The 16,330-nt window shown below is 41.9% G+C and overlaps 1 protein-coding gene across 1 annotated transcript in view; it reads right to left on the bottom strand.

The window, feature by feature from the left end:
* Positions 1-11,379: 11,379 nt before the first annotated feature.
* Positions 11,380-16,330, bottom strand: part of LOC103607716 (collagen alpha-5(IV) chain) — a gene marked incomplete at its 5' end in the record, with an annotated part of 86,500 nt that continues 81,549 nt past the window's right edge. The window contains 3 exons of the mRNA XM_008592188.1: positions 11,380-12,603; positions 13,459-13,631; positions 13,978-14,092. Coding sequence (XP_008590410.1) covers positions 12,522-12,603; positions 13,459-13,631; positions 13,978-14,092 — 370 coding nt within the window. The remainder of the gene's footprint in view (positions 12,604-13,458; positions 13,632-13,977; positions 14,093-16,330) is intronic.

Genomic DNA, 16,330 nt, shown 5'->3' with positions numbered 1-16,330 from the left:
CAGCATGGGCCACCGAGGCTGTGTCTGTACCCTATCATCTTGGTCAGCTCAGAAAACCACAGGTTGGGTGGCTCGAAGAGCAGGCGCTTATTTCTCACGGTTCTGGAGGCTGGAAGTCCAAGGTCAGGGTGCAGCAGGGACGGGATCTTCCTGGTTGGGTCTCACGTGGCTCTCCTCGGGGCGTGCGCGAGGGAGAGAGCTCTGGAGTCTCCTCTTCTTAGAGGGGCACCAATCCCATCACAGGGCTTGACCCTTATGACCTCGTCTACACCTGACAGCCTCCGAAGGCCCCACCTTCTAACAGCACCACGTTGAGAACTTGGGCTTCAATGTATGAATTTGGGGGGACACGTTAAGTCCATAGCACCTGCCCAAGGAGGGGCCACCTCCCACTAACCTATACAGTTCTCAAGGAAGACACTTTGTCTTTTGTCTCTGCATTTCCAGCCGGCAGTTCTGCACCAAGGAGGGGCTGAAAAAACACTCCCTACTGAATACAAAGCAAAACGGTTGCTTGACTAGAGGCGCATGCTAAGAGTGGGACAGATCCCAGCAGACCTGTCACCCGTGCCAGCCCCTTCCTGGAGGAGCCAGTGAGCTCACTCCTGCCTACAGGCCGGGCCAGTGAGGGCCGTGCACCCTCCGCCCGGCACCAGGGCCCCGCATGGCTCCACCTGGCCTTGACGCAGCACAGCCCTTCCAGGGCCTGACGACCTGCTTCCTGCTGGGCCAGGAACAGAGTGGTTTCAAGGAGACACATGCCTGGCTGAGAGGGGACCAGTCTCAGCTCAGGGACACAGCCTCCAGGGACACAGCCTCGCCACCCGATCCCCTGCCACTGTCTTTGCCCATCGGAAGCGACACCGAGTGCACACTGCCTGGGGCCAGCAGCGTGCTCGGGTGCAAGGCATGGAAGCGCCCCGACGGGCAGCATCCCTTGTCCCACTCTCCACCCCAGGTCCCCTGTGTGTGAAATGACCACAAGTCTCCTCTCCTCCTGCAGGGCTCAGCGTCGTGGAAACCGACCTGGTGATTCTAGTGGAAAGGCAGCAAAGGTTTTGGAGTGAAGGAGCAATTGATTTCTCTACTGGCAGCGTGCGGGGTCTATCATATTGTTTATATTGTATTTATATTATGTTTTGCATCGGCTTTTTAAGACATGGGCTCCTTTTTCCACAGGGACTGTATGGGATGTCAGCAGAGGACGCTGAAAATTGTCCTTTTCTGGTCCGAAGGGAGATGGATCGGTCTGTCCTTGTGGGCGGGGATTACACAAATTCTTGGAAAGAAAGGAAATATCCAGGCAGGAGATGAAAATTTTTTTTAATGGTTGAGTGGATTTTAACCTGAATCCCAAAGCTGCAGTTTATATCTTCCTGGTCCTTTAAGGCTAGAGTTAGGTTCTTGCAGAGTCTCTGAGTTTAGGTGGACAGAGTAAATCCCACGTGTTTCCTCACTGGGTCAAACCAATGGCCTGCCCGGGCCAGCACACCTTCCTGTCACGCTGAGTAACAGGACCCGAGCCTTCCCTCACTCCTTTTCAATTGTTCAGTCTGGATCTGTCATCTGTGAATTCATCCAAACCACCCAGGTGGGACCCACCTATATTTTTCATTCATGTAGACTGACCACTCTCATGCTTTCCCTGGTCTCTATGGAGAAGCCCCTAAGTCACCTCCTTTTAAACTTGGTCCCTAGGGCCGGCCCGTGGCTCACTTGGGTAAACTACCAAAGTCAAGGGTTTGGATCCCTATACAGGCCACCTGCCTGCAGACGCAAGATGACGAAGGGAACATCATTTGGAAAGCATGGCAATAAGACACACACATTGTATCACCACTGTGGCTCTAAGGACTACCACCTTTAGGAGTTGACCCCTGTGGCAAATGTGGCTACCCTGAGAAGTGCAAAAGTAAGTGTATGGATTCCATAAAGGAATAACACCTAAACCCTAAAAGAGAGCAGCTGTTGCAGCATGCAGTTCATCTTAAGAATTTCAATGATTAGGGCCGCCCGTGGTAGCTCACTTGGGAGAGTGTGGTGCTAACACCACAGCCACGGGTTCGGATCCCTATATAGGGATGGCCGGTTAGCTCACTTGGGAGAGCGTGGTGCTGACAACACCAAGTCAAGGGTTAAGATCCCCTTACCGGTCATCTTTAAAAAAAAAACAAAAAAACTTGGTCCCTGTCCTCTAACATGAGGATGACCAGACAGAAGTACAGAATGCTCGAGACAAAGGACCTTAGAAACGATATAGTCCGGCCTCTCATGTTACACACAAGGAAGCCGAGCTTCTAGTAAGACGTGGACTCTGTAAAGGAGCAGGCACATGTGCTCCCAGACCTCCAGCAGACGCCCCCGTGCACGAGAGCGCTGGGTGGCGGGCCCGGCCTGCAGTGGACACCCATCGATGCGGGCACACGCCTTCCTTTCTGTGAGCTTGTCCTGTGAGCTTAGTCATGTGGCTAATTAAAAAGTCATTCTTATTTGAAAATAAAAGGGCTGGAAATGGGGGCAAACTGTGGTCCTCTGGCTTGAGGCGCATGAGGGAAAAGACCCCCGTTAGCAAAGGGTCTGGCTGTTTGAATGCAGTTACTGCCACCTGCTAATGCTCAGGAGAAGCTATCACCTGTGACGTCCCTCTGTCCTTCCCTTTGGCACTATAAGCCCCAACACTGAATGACCGGAGGCGAGGTCCCTACAGAGCTACCAGCCTCTGTCAGGGCGTGGAGGGCATGCGTTGGGCGAGGAAATGTCCAATGACCTGGTGAACATCACAGCTTAAAGGTCACTCCAGAAAACGGAATCTCGCATATCCACATGACCTCCCGTCTGCTCTCCCTCCAGCCCAGCTCTGACGGCCTCATCTCTACTCACGGTGCCCTCTGCTCTCCACTGAGTCGGGGTCCAGCCCTGAGCTGCCTCCCCCGCCAGCCTGTCCCCCAGGCGTCCACCCTGCAGTCCAGCTGTCTTCCTCCGGCCACCCCGTCTGTCCCTTCTTCCTCCCCTGCTTTGCCTGCCATTGCCTGTGAAGACCCTTCCAGATGCCCCCTCCTCCTGAAGCTTTCGCTACCCTCCCCACGTGGAATGCGCCCTCTGGCCTCGCAGGACAGGGCCTGGCTCCCAGGGTGCGGCTCGCCATCCAGTCGCCGACCCCACGCTGCCAGCCCCCCTCGGGCACCTCTGCGTGCCTCTCCGTGGGTGGCAGAGCGCCTGACACAGGCAACGTGCTTCATTAATATTTGTGCAGTGGATCGATCCTGCTCTAGATCTGGTCTGACTAGCTCTCCCGAGCTGTCCCAGCCTCAATCCTCTCACATGCTGGGCATAATTAAAGTGGCCATGTGGTCCCTTCTAACCCACTGTTTCTAGGACACAGAGCCCTGTCCAGTACTGGGCACCGACAGTCCAGCCCTGCCTGGGGACTGACATGCTCTTCATGACTTCTGGGAGTTAACTATGTCTAGGGTCAATGCCGCCACTGATCTGGCCCAGAGTGAGTCACACTGAACAGAACCCCTGACACCCCACACTCTGTCTCTATCTGCAGACACCAGGGCTCCCCGCCTGCCCTGCCCCCTCCCTTCACCGAGCGACCTGCCTGCCTGCCCCCAGGCCCCGGCCAGCAGAGAAGAGAGCGGCTGTGCTTTCTGTCACCTCTGAACTGCCACCCCCAGGCCCCAGGAGCCGAGTAACAGAGCTGCGCTCGTGGCCAGCTAAATCGAGGCTTGGAAATGTGGTGGGGAGCTTTGCTGGCACCTGCTCTTGAAGCAGATGTAGCTACAGACTGGAGGTTGGACATGAAGCAGTGCTATGCAGGGTCACCGGGGAGACCCACAGGGACAGAATGAGGTGGTTCAGGGAAGCCCTGGGAGTGGGGAAAGGACAGGACCACGCAGGGTCCTGAGAGGGGGACTTGGGCGGACCCCTCCCCCAGGAAGCAGTGGCAGCCAGACCCCCTGACCCCCAATCCCACAGGCTCCCCCTTCCCAGTCATCTCCCAGGTTCTGTCTGCACCCGGGGGTCATGGAGACTTTGCTCCAGGGAGTAGATGCCCACAGGGGAAGTCGGCTCAGCGTGTGTTGCGAGGCGGGCAATGCTGGGGCCGTGGTCACAGGATGGGCGGACCCCCCAGAAGCAGAAGGGGTCTTTGGCAGGAGAACTAGGAGCCAGCGCTGACCCGGGCCAGGCGGCCTGTCTCTCCAGTAGCCTGGAGGTGGGGGTCCCCTGAGGCAAAGCAGCTCTGAGGGTCAGCCCCACCCTGCTGGCCCCTGGGTTTGAGCCACAGAGCAAGTAAGCTGGACGGGGGGTGTTGAATGGGCACTAAGCCAGGGCTCTGCTCAGTGCACCAAAGCCACCTCCAACTCCAGNTCGGTGATGGGACACAATAACTAACTACATTGTATATTGACAAAATAAAAAAAATAATAATTAGGGAAATGTAAATCAAACCACAATGAAATACCACTTCGTACTCATTGGTATGGCTATAATTAAAAATGGAAAAATAATAAGTTTTGGTAAAGATGTGGAAAAAGTTGAAACTTTTGTGCATTGCTGATAGGAATGTAAAGTCGCACTGCTCCTGTGGAAAACAGTTTGACAGTTCTTCAAGAAGTTAAAGATAGAATTACTTTATGACCCAGTAAATTCACTTCTAGTTATATACCTGAAAGAATTAAAAACAGATATTCAAATACTTGTACATGAAAGTTCAGGGCAGAACTTTTCACAATCACCAAACTGTAGAAAGAACACAAATGTCAATAGATGGATAGATAAACAATGTGTGGTATATCCATACAATATATTATTATGGAACATAATAAAGAGTAAAATACTCATACATGTATAACATGGATGAACCTTGAAAACACTATGCTGAATGAAAGAAACCAGACCAAAAAAAGGTTACATATTGTATGATTCCATTTATATAAAATATCCAGAATAGGTAAATGCATAGAGAAAGCAGATTAGTGGCTGCCAGGGACTGTGTGGAGAGGGAAGTGGGAAGTGACTGCTTAATGGACATGGGGTTTTCTTTTGGGGTGATGAAAATACTGCACAACTAGATAGAGGTGGTGGTTGTAAAACACTGTGAATGTACTAAATGACACACAAATTATTCACTTTTAAATGGTTTATGTTATGTGAATTTCACCTCGATTTAAGAATTAAAGTAATGAAGTACTGGCACATACTACATGAATGAGCCTTGAACACATTATGCTAAGTGAAAGAAGCCAGGCACAAATATCCATATACAGTATGATTCCATTTATATGAAATGTTCAGAGTAAGCAAATCTATAGAGACAGAAAGTACATTAGTGGTTGCCTAGGGCTGAGGAGAGGAAGGAATAGGGAGAATAGGGAGTGACTGCTAATGGGCATGGGGTTTCTTTTCCAGGTGATGTAAGTGTTCTGGAATTAGATAGTGATGATGTTTGAACAACTTTGTGAATATACTAAAACCCATTAAATTGTACCCTTTAAGAGGGTGAATTTTATGGTATTTGAGTTATATCTAACAAAAAAGAGAGAATTTACTGATTAAACAAAAATGATAACAATGTATAGGATTTACAATATCTTAAAAGTACAGTGTATGAAAATAATAGCACAAACCTCAAGAGTGGAGAATTGAAAGTATACTGTTATAACATTATAGCATACACGTAGTGGTAGTATATGACTTGAATATAGACTGTGATAAGTTAAAGATGCATGCCATAAATCCTGTAGTTGCCACTAAATTAACCAGTCATAGTTAATATTCCACAAAGGAGATAAAATGGAATCAGAAAAAAAATTCTTAATTCAAAACAAGGCATAAAAAGTGAACCAAATACAAATGGGACAAGTAGAAAACAAGTAACATGATAGATTTAAACTCCACCATATCAATACCACATTAAATGCAGTCTATTAAAAAGCAAAGATTGCAAGATCCAACTATATACTTCCTCAAGAAATGCAGTTCAGATAGAAAGACAAAAATAGGTTAAAACTAAAGTAAGGAAAAAGATATATCATGTTAACACTAACACAAAGAAAGCTGAGTGGCTACATTGCTATCAGTATAGATTTTAGAGCAAAGAATATTATTTTCTTTACCTTATAACCATTATCATAATGATAAAGGGATCATTTCATCAAAAGGACATAACCATCATAAATATTTATGCATATAATAGATTTTCAAAATAGATGAAGCAAAATCACATAGAGCTGCAAGGAGAAAAAAAGCTTTGGCTCATTTTCATGCACCCACGGCTGCTTCGGTTTGCTCAGAGAAGACAGAAGAAAAGGAAGTGTTTGTGAAAATGATTTCAGGCTGTTATCACTTTACACTCCATGGGGTAGTTTTCTGTGCTGCTGCTGGTCCTACGGTGGGCAACAGCTGCCATATCTGAAAGTACATAGTCAACTTAAGAACATACTTAAACCCAGTAACCTTAAAGCCAGACTTCTTATTGCTGATTACTATAAGCTAAGCACAGCACTACTTTAGCCTAGTTATTCCAACTTATCTTTAACCTTTCCTGCCTCTCTAATCTGATAAATAACGACATACTGCTTGGCCCACCTGGCTTGATGTTTGTTCATCTGATTCCTAGCCCAAATTTCCAGTGAAGGGAGCTAAATAAGTAAAACTACTGCATGTGAAATATGACCAATGGCGGTTATACTTAGCAAACTCAAGTTGCTTCTGTATATTTATGCATATTAAGTGTAAATAAAATAAATAAACTTTTCTGTTGGAACAAAATAAATTTTCCCCTCCTCAGAGTACTTTCTGCATTGTCTATACTAGATGATAAATGGCTTCAGATTTACATAAATCATTTATACTTGGACACTATGAGCACTGGAGAGTTTGCAGACTAGAGCGTTCAAATTCCAGGAGCTCATCTGGATTCAAGAGCCCTGAGGAAGCTCACATGAGGTGGGCACCAGGCCAGACCCATAAAGTTTTCTTTAGCTACAGTAGCTTAGACCAGAGAGACAAGAGTATCCTGAGGTACAGTGGATTAACTACAAGTCCCCTGTATCCAAGGGCTAATTCCAAAAGGTTTTAGAGGCTGTGATGGTGCTAGGAAAAGGACTCATCCTTACCTGGAAATCAAGATTCCCCAAATATGCAGCTTATCACTTTTCAAGAGGCAGAGACCCCCGTATGAATCTTCACCACACAGATTGAGTTTTTTGACACAGGCATCTTCATGGCTAGAAGGCGAAGATTAGATTCAGAGTGAAAAGAATTTGGTAACTTGTCCTGTGACCTTGGGAAAGCCAGTGCAACATTCCAGGGCTCTGTTTCTGCATCTGTAAATTTGAGACCAATTCTTGCACTGCTTGAATACATCAGAGTTGTTGAGGCTCAGATGAAATATGTGAAGAATGACATTTTAATGAGAACTATATAAATATAAGGTGTTACTCTTATTGCTACTGAAGCATTAGAAGCAGCCTTCCTTCTAATGCCTCAGTAGCAATCTGACCCCAAGCAAGGGTCAGATTATTGTGTCAAAGACACAAAATTCTGACATCAGAGTTTACGATTGTGGCTTATGATAGACTGGCAATAGCAAGCATTTTATTGGCCCTGAGGAAATCAACCAGAAAACTATTTTACCTGAAAGGAAAGTATGTTCATTTTTTGATAGGTTCTATGTGGACCTTTTAGAAATTAGCACGTTGTCTGACTGCCTTTGACTTTAGAACCTATCTTGTCTTTCATAATCGCTAGTGTAAGCATTCACTCTGGTACCATTGATGAACAGAAGGGAAACAGATCTGAAGAACTTCTGCAGGCTTACCTTTCACAGATGCTCTTGAGGCTAAAAAACAAAAACAAAACAAAAAAAACAACCCACTAACAAATTGTCTATTTCTCAGCTAGCAACTCCTTGGGGCTTTTCACTGACTGCAGGCATGTACACCCGGCTTAGCAGATTCCTCTGGTGGAAGTAGTCTACGAGAAGCTTTTCTTTCTGGAGCTTTCAGAGATCAGTTATCAGTACCTAGAATTTAGGCTGCCAATGAGGCAACTGAATTTTTTCATTTGGAATAGGATGGAGCAAGCCAAATGACTACCTGGGGGAAGTCAAAGTGCATTCTTTAGAGATCCAATGAGACAATATTAGGAAAAAGATAAATAATTTAGGATCATAATGAACATATTTTTCCTCATTTTACCCAAGAACCTTGGTACATAGCTTCCAATAAACTTGGTAAACTAGGTTTTATCTTTTTTTGTTTAAAAAAATTTTTTTTGGTGGCTGGTCAGTAGGGGTCTCCAAACCTGTGACCTTGGTATTTGAAGGCCTGTGTTCTAACCAACTGAGATAACCGGCCAGCCAAGTAAACTAGGTTTTAGATTAAGTGGTATTGAGTAATATTTCCACTGGCCTATCTCTCAGTTCCAAGTAGAAGACGCATAATCATGCATGTCACTTTTATCAATTCCCTCTCATTTGGCCACATATAGAATAAAGCACCTCCCCTAGGTTTTGGAAACTAGAAGCAGTTGTGCATTTGTCAAGGTACCAATAGCAAACAGACAACACACTTAAATCAGGATAATCTGAGGAGAGTTTAATTAGAAAGACACAGGTAGTATGTAGGGAAATCACAAAAGGTACTTCAGAAATCCAGGTCTAGCAGCACAGCAACAGCAGACGTGTTACCACACCTAGCCACAAAGGGATGAGAAGAAAGGTCACTGGAACCAGAAAGGGAGATAATTAAGAGTAGGTCGTCTTGACAGGAGTAGGACCACTCAATTGAAGGGCACAAGCCAACCTAAGGTGACCCCATAGAGAGGGAGCCATGAAAATAAATGCCCTAACCCCACTCTTGCCCCTATCCTGCTGGGGCATCCCATTGGTTGAACCCAACGAGAAGCCAGAGGACTCAGGAACCCTCTGGGGCAGAAAGCAGGGTGAAGGATGCAATGTGAATCTGGAAGGGGAAAGAGAAGAGATCCTGCATAATTGGCATGATGTCAACAATTTGTTATCCTGTGATGTCAGGTGTTGGGCATGCCATCTACTCACAGAGAAAAAGAGAATTATGATTACATAAATGTGATTTTAGTTTGTCCATGTGTTGAGGAACAGGATGGTGAGCCAGCTTTCTCCCAAGTTACTGCTGTCAAAAAAAGCCCCATGATCTGTCCAGTTTGGCCTAGAGTTACTAAGATTTGGTAGTCAAAAGTAAAATAGCATACCTCTTCTCCAGAGTATATATTATAGTTACTGCATGTCTTTCTGGTTGAGTTGATTTTGGATTACTATCTACCATGGTGCCCCACAGCTAATAAGCATTCAATGAATGTTTGTTGATGGAGAACTTGGGAGACAGGTCTATCTGTATTTGATTCCTTCCACGTACCAATTTATGAGTATTTTCACCATACAAACCTTCAAAGCACCCTGAATATACTCTAAAAACCAATGCTCTAAAATGGAAATGACATATGATTTAAAAATATTATTCAATTTATTTTGGAGCTGCCTAGGGATGAAGGTGTTTGTATAGTCCAGCCTGAGAACCGAGCTTCTCTGCCAAAGAGGCCAGCTGAAGTCTTGGCCATACAAAAGTGATTACTTTTTGCTTCTCTGTTGAGAGGCACAGGAAGTGCTACCAGAGCCAGCTCCTAATCAGGCTCTTAAAGAAGAGAATCATTGAAAGCAAAGCTGTCCCTTCATTTTGAATGTAAAAATTGGGCAACTGGGCTATCTCTTAAAGTATTTGCTATTGGTTTTTAGGAGGCTGAAAGAATACATGAAGCTTAAAACAAGAAATCCGGAGGCAGGGCTTTAGATAGCCCCACCACTACCATCAATAATGAGTTCAACAAATCATTACACGTGCTGATTCATTTTTACAGGCAATAGTGCCCTCTTGTGATTAACTTTTGAATAAACTTTTGATGGCTTGGCATGACCAGTGATTTTCAATTAATCATGCTGATTGAGGCAAAGAACTTCACTGGCACCACAAGAACTAGAAAGTGCTCTTCAAATTTGCCTGGGTGGTAAAAGACACTGTACAATAACAAGGTGCCCGATAAAACCACACACCAACATGTCATTAGACTGCAGACCAAGCCAAGAAGCTATAAAAGCAATAGGAATGCCCACTTTTCTACACAATATTTATTTACATATGTGTATATGTGTGTGTGTGTGTACACACACACACATATACTCGTATATGTATTCCAAAAGGTAGACATCTCCATGGACAACTCTTCCATATAGCTATGGAACACCAGAATTTGGTCCTTAAGTAACATCTGAATCATGAAAGATTCAACAACTGGTAAAACCACATTTGGTACACATAACTACTTGGTAATTGAACGAAGTAGAACAGCTCATTCATTGCCTGCTCATGTGGCAAAACTATTAACTGTGTATGACTGCAAAACTCATTATAGATAACTACTAGAGCAACTAGATCAGAATAATTTTTGAATAATCAGTGGCAAGGAAGGGTCAACAACATTAAGGTCCTGGAATGGACTGGGTTCGTGTACTTCAAACAACACAGCATGGCTGGGGATTGTTAGGTAACTTAAGAAACACAGACTAGATGCACATGCAACAATTTAAAAGTTAGGAGATTCTTTTCCAGCTAAAGTTTTCAACCAGCTGCAAGTGAGAGAGAAAGCTACAAACAACAAAATATCTGGAATTAGTATTTGCAACTGTAACTTTGAGTGTATACCATGTAGAAAAATCTGGGGAATGTAATATGGTGTTTTCAGTTACAATTATTCATTAGTGTTTTCATGCATGAGACTACAATGAAAAATATACATAAAATTTACAAATGGCTAGCTAAAATAAACAACATTATTAGATAGTTACCATTGTTTAGATCCTACATTTTACCATGATTGACTCTAAGCTTTAGATTTTGCATGAGTTCATATTAGGATCTAAAATTCTCAAAATTATTTTGGTTGTTTCATATTTTAGCTGTAACACAAATTTTATTATAGAGGCTTTTAATGCCTCTTATTTTTAGCAAGTCCTTGACTATTTTAGAGAGCTACATGGGCAAATCTGCTTTAAACATTATTAATGAATTCTTCCTCAGACAGAAACTACTTTTGCTTCCTTTCTCAACCACCAACAATATTGTCAAGAAATTTATCTCAAAAATACCTTCCAATAGGCTGTTTTCTTCATTGGAAGAAGTTTACATTACTATATGCTTTCTATCAGCTATCAGAGTGACTAAAGTCTGCAGAAACTGATTCCCTAGGAAAGCATCACTTGTTGATGTGCAGATGTGTGGTCTATCTGTAAATGAGCAGTTTTTTTACACACAGGCTGAAGAGATACACAACAAACCATCCTTACAACATATACCTTTAATTAAATTGATATTGGTGGGTTAAAAAACATTGTGAGAAGATGACAGCTAGAGAAATAAGGTATCCTATGATTATTTATAATAAAAAGAATAAGAAATATCAACTGGCTTTTTGTAATTGAAGAGAGAAGATTAACCAAGTGTTGTCTTCCCAGTCCTTGTACTAGCAGAGACCACAGGAGAATAATTCTTATATAACATGCACAGGGAAACAAATTGTTGTTTTTTGTATATATTTTTGTTTCTCAAAATTGTTGGGGAGAACTTTTACCAATCAGGGATGAGCAAAAACAAGATGTAAGAAACATCAAAACAGGGGGCATCTGGTCTTAAGAATGTTTTGGAGATTATAGTAAAAGAGAAATTGCCCCATTAGATATTATAAGTTGGTATTTATCATGAATGTTTAAAATTATGATTAAAGTGACTAAAAATGATCTATTTTTTTTTAAAGTCAAGAACTCAGGGGATAAACTCAAAATAGATTTACTCTCAGTAGTAACTTGATGCAAGAGAATAAATTCTCTCACTTTGATAAACATGGATATAAAATCTTGCTCTCGGTATTCTAGGCTTTTCTACATTTGCTGTAAAGAGTGAGTCATGCCAGATCACATCTAAATGACTCCACATTTTGAGCTAAAAGGCTGTTTACACAATATACACATTCTTTACTTACAGAGCAAAATAAGTTTAATACTTTCATATTAAAAACCTGGGATACAGTAGGATTAGTAGCACCATGAAAAATAATTCTTCCTCCAAACTGCAGTCCTTTATTTTACTCAGTGTGATTCTTCTCTTAATTGAATTTTTAATGTGCCATTTTAGTAACTGGGCAAAATATAAAGTCTTCATCTTATAATCCTTAGAGAAAGTCATTCTGGACCCCCAAAATAAATTCATTCCCGTATTTCTTTCACAGAAAAATAACAGAGACCTTGCTCCAGCACATTGCTGAGGTACATCTAAATCTTCATGGTTACTAGTCAGAATGTTCTCTTGGTCATATATAGTAGCACCATTGGTGGTAGCAGTGGTAAAGTTGGGGAAAAGACATTTCATCCTGGAAATTTCATATATTTATCACATTTAAAAACACACGAGGAGTTCTTCAAAATGTTATGTCCTCTTCATGCACACTTGACATCGGCTAATACGTGTCCTCAAATCTCCTGCTTTCAGCGTTTCTGACTGAGGTTTACTGGGAAACAAGAAACAGGACAATTAGAATCACCTTTTCTGGTATTTCAGTGATACACTTGGTTTAAATTCGTACCCATTCTGTTTGTGTTAAGTACCTCTCCTGGTGACTTTGTGGTTTATCTTTGAGCAATGGGATCTAAAGCAGTGACTGGTATAGCCTAAGAGCCATTAGTGGTCATAAGTATTTTTGTGACTGTTCTTCCCCATCACTATTATATTTAGTTGTATCTCCCTCTCTTTCTCTGATACCTTTTTCTCTTTCTTTGATACATTTTTTTCTAATATTCATAGAATGAGGGAGATCTGGGCAACTGATGATGAATACATGATAAGGACTGTAAGAAAAATATCAAGTAATTATAACTCAAATGAAGCAATACATAAAAATAAATTTAAACTGAAAAACCTCAATAAATTGAAGTATACTGATATAAATGTATTACATGTGGTCTTGCTCATTCAAATACTTAGATGAAAGTCTTTAAAACATCCTGGGAAAGGAGAAAACTGGACTGGGGGAGAGAACACAGACTACAACTTGAATTTCTGGTGTGGCCTCAATCTACCTCAACAGCTGCTGACTTGTTATTGAGCAGGTCACATAACCCTTTCTTGTCTCTGTTTTGTTATTGAAGGATTACTACTAAGCCACCTTAAACCACACTTACCTAATATTAGTCATGTCTGCTCTTCTGACGTGAGTCAGGTATATGAGGAGAACAAACAAGAGTAAAGGACAAAGTCCAATAAATTTCTAACATTTGTTGGGGATAAGCCATCTATGAATTGTCTCTTTCTTTCTAGTATCTCTGAAGAAAGCTTTGGACCTGAACTAAAGCTATAAGCACCTTACCTGAACATGTCTGACACATCTACAGTTGCCAGCCAAAAGCTGTAGGAGTTGGCATAGTAGTTACAGGTACCCCGCCCATGACATTCAATGAAGGGAGCTGAACGAAATTCTTCCAAGCAGGAACCAGGCGAGGCCAGTGCTTGACCTGAGCCTTCTGCCCCTGCACTTGTATGCTAGAAAAGACAAGGAAAATTGTGCCACAGTATTCATGTATCATAATACCTTAGTGAATATCCAAAGATGTGTGCTAAACCCAGCCAAATATTTAAATCCAGTGATGTGACGAGAGCCAGAGGTAAGAAAATAGTATCCACACCAAGGGTAGCCAACAAAAACAATAGACAGATTATGAGAATATGTTCCAGAAAATGTGTGAGGAGGAACACAGTGCTTGGACAAAAGATATTTGAGGTTCAAACTTCTTACTGCACAAATGATAGGGATTCCTCTAATGTGAAGAAATGTAGATACAATGGATAGTCAGCTATGATGACAAAGGCAAGGAAGAGTGTTTCATACCATCATGAAGGAATAACCAATCCACAGAGAATCCCATCCCTGAGGACAACGGGGAATCTGGATGGTCTGACTGTGAACTGCAATCACCACAGCTGGGGCTTCACAAACTGCACATCTGGTAAGGGAAACAGAGAGGGAACATAATCTACAGAGTGAGTAGGTGGGAAATAGCAGTCCCTCTTCTTTGGAAGCTATTCTGGTATGGAGGTCCATTAAGGTGTCTTCAATGCTCAGAAAAGGAGAAAAATGCACTTTGAGACTTGCTTTTGCATAAGCACTGTCTCCCAATATACATAATAAAGTTATAAACTAAAACTGTAAACATTTTTCAAGAAACTGCAGAACCACTGCTATAGCATTTTCAGTTTCCATTCTACCTTAAATCTGTATTCATACTTTCTATAGTCAATGCCATAATTGGTGTAAGAATTTGGCTTAGTGTATTGCATATACTATGTGCTGTCAAAGTGCCCAACTGGAGGGTAGACATTTAGTAATGCTGAAACTGTGGTATGAACACTGTCTGGTAAACTGGAAGAGACAAGAAACAGACACTTTCTCAATATCCACTCATTACTCTTGGTCCAAAGAACATTTGTTCATCATTTGGCCATATTTGGAGAAGTACAACATATCCAAAATGCTGGGCAGGTACCCAGGCATCTGAAAATGTGGCTGAAATTTATAAAATCAAATAAAAGAGCAACAGAGTGAATGCAACTGAATCTACTAGTTGAACACCACTCTTGAATAAAGAGTGCCAAAACCCAAAGACAAAGAGAGAATTCCAAAAGCAGCAAGAAAAAAGTGTCAAGTCACCTATAAGGGAGCTCCCAACAGACTAACAACAGACTTCCCAACTGAAACCTTACAGGCTAGAAGAAAATGGGATGATATACTCAAATTACTAAAAGAAGAAAATTGCCAGCCAAGAATTCTATACCCAGCACAATTATCCTTCAGAAATGAGGGAGAAATAGTGTATTTCCCCGACAAACAAAAATCATGGGAGTTTGCTACCACACAATGAGCCCTGCAAGAAATTCTCAAAGGAATCCTGCATCCAGAAACTGAAAAATGATAATCAATACCATGGATTTACAAGAAAGAGCAAAACCCTCCATTAAAACTGAAACGCAAACGAGAAAGAGAAAGAAGTTAAATCATGTCACCTGAAAACTCCAACTCACATTGAAGATGAAAAATAAAAGGGGAAGAAAGGAACAAACGATATTTAAAACATCTTAAAAGTAATATAATGACAGGAGTAAAGCAATAGTTATCAATAACAATTCTAAATGTAAATGGATTAAACTCCCTATTCAAAAGACACAGATTGACTGATTGGATTAAGAAGCTAGACCCAACTATATGTTGTCTTCAAGAGACCCATCTCACCTATAAAGACACACATGGACTAAAAGGGAAGGGATAAAAAAAGACATACCATGTGAATGGAAACCAAAAACGAGCAGGGGTAGCTATTCTTATATTGGATAAAATACACTTCAAACCAAAAACCATAAAAAAGACAAAGAAGGACATTATATAATGATAAAGGGATCTATTGAGTTAGAAGATATAACAACCCTAAATATGTATGCACCCAACACTGGAGCACCCAGATATGAAAAGCAAACACCCTTAGACCTAGAAAAAGAGACATACCCTATTACAATAATGGTGGGTGACCTGAACACCCCTCTCTCAGCACTGGATAGATCATCTAGGCAACAAATGAACAGAGAAACACAAGATTTAAATTACACCTTAGACCAATCGGATATGGCAGACATCTACAGAACATTTCATCCAACAACTACAGAATACACATTCTTCTCATCAGTATATGGAACATTCTCCAGTACAGACCACATGTTAGGTCACAAATCAAGTCTCAGCAAATTTAAAAAATTGAAATAATTTCAAGTACCTTTTCACACCACAATGGATTAAAACTGGAAATCAATAACAAGCAAAATTCTGTAAACTACTCAAGTGTGTGGAAACTAAACAACAGACTCCGGAATGACCTATGGGTCCAAGAAGAAATCAAACATGAAATCAAAAAATTCTTGAAATTAACAAAAATAAAGATACATCATACCAACACCTGTGGAATGCTGCAAAAGCAGTACTAAGAGGGAAGTTTATCGCAATAAATGCTTACATCAAAAGAAAAAAAACCTTTCAATACTGAGAACATTTTCACAGCAAGCTGATAAAGCCAGAAATATGTGGGAAACAAAAAACTGATCTTGGATGGAATTTGCATGGCATATAGAATTTTTGAGAATACTAAAATGAATTCTGCAGGAATGGACATCATGAGTATAAAAATATAGAATAATAA

Source organism: Galeopterus variegatus, unplaced genomic scaffold (assembly GCF_000696425.1).
Source record: "Galeopterus variegatus unplaced genomic scaffold, G_variegatus-3.0.2 Scaffold7647, whole genome shotgun sequence".
NCBI classification, from domain to species: Eukaryota; Metazoa; Chordata; class Mammalia; order Dermoptera; family Cynocephalidae; genus Galeopterus; species Galeopterus variegatus.
The sequence above is the reverse complement of the archived record's forward strand: the minus strand, read 5'-3'. Positions and strand labels throughout refer to the sequence as shown.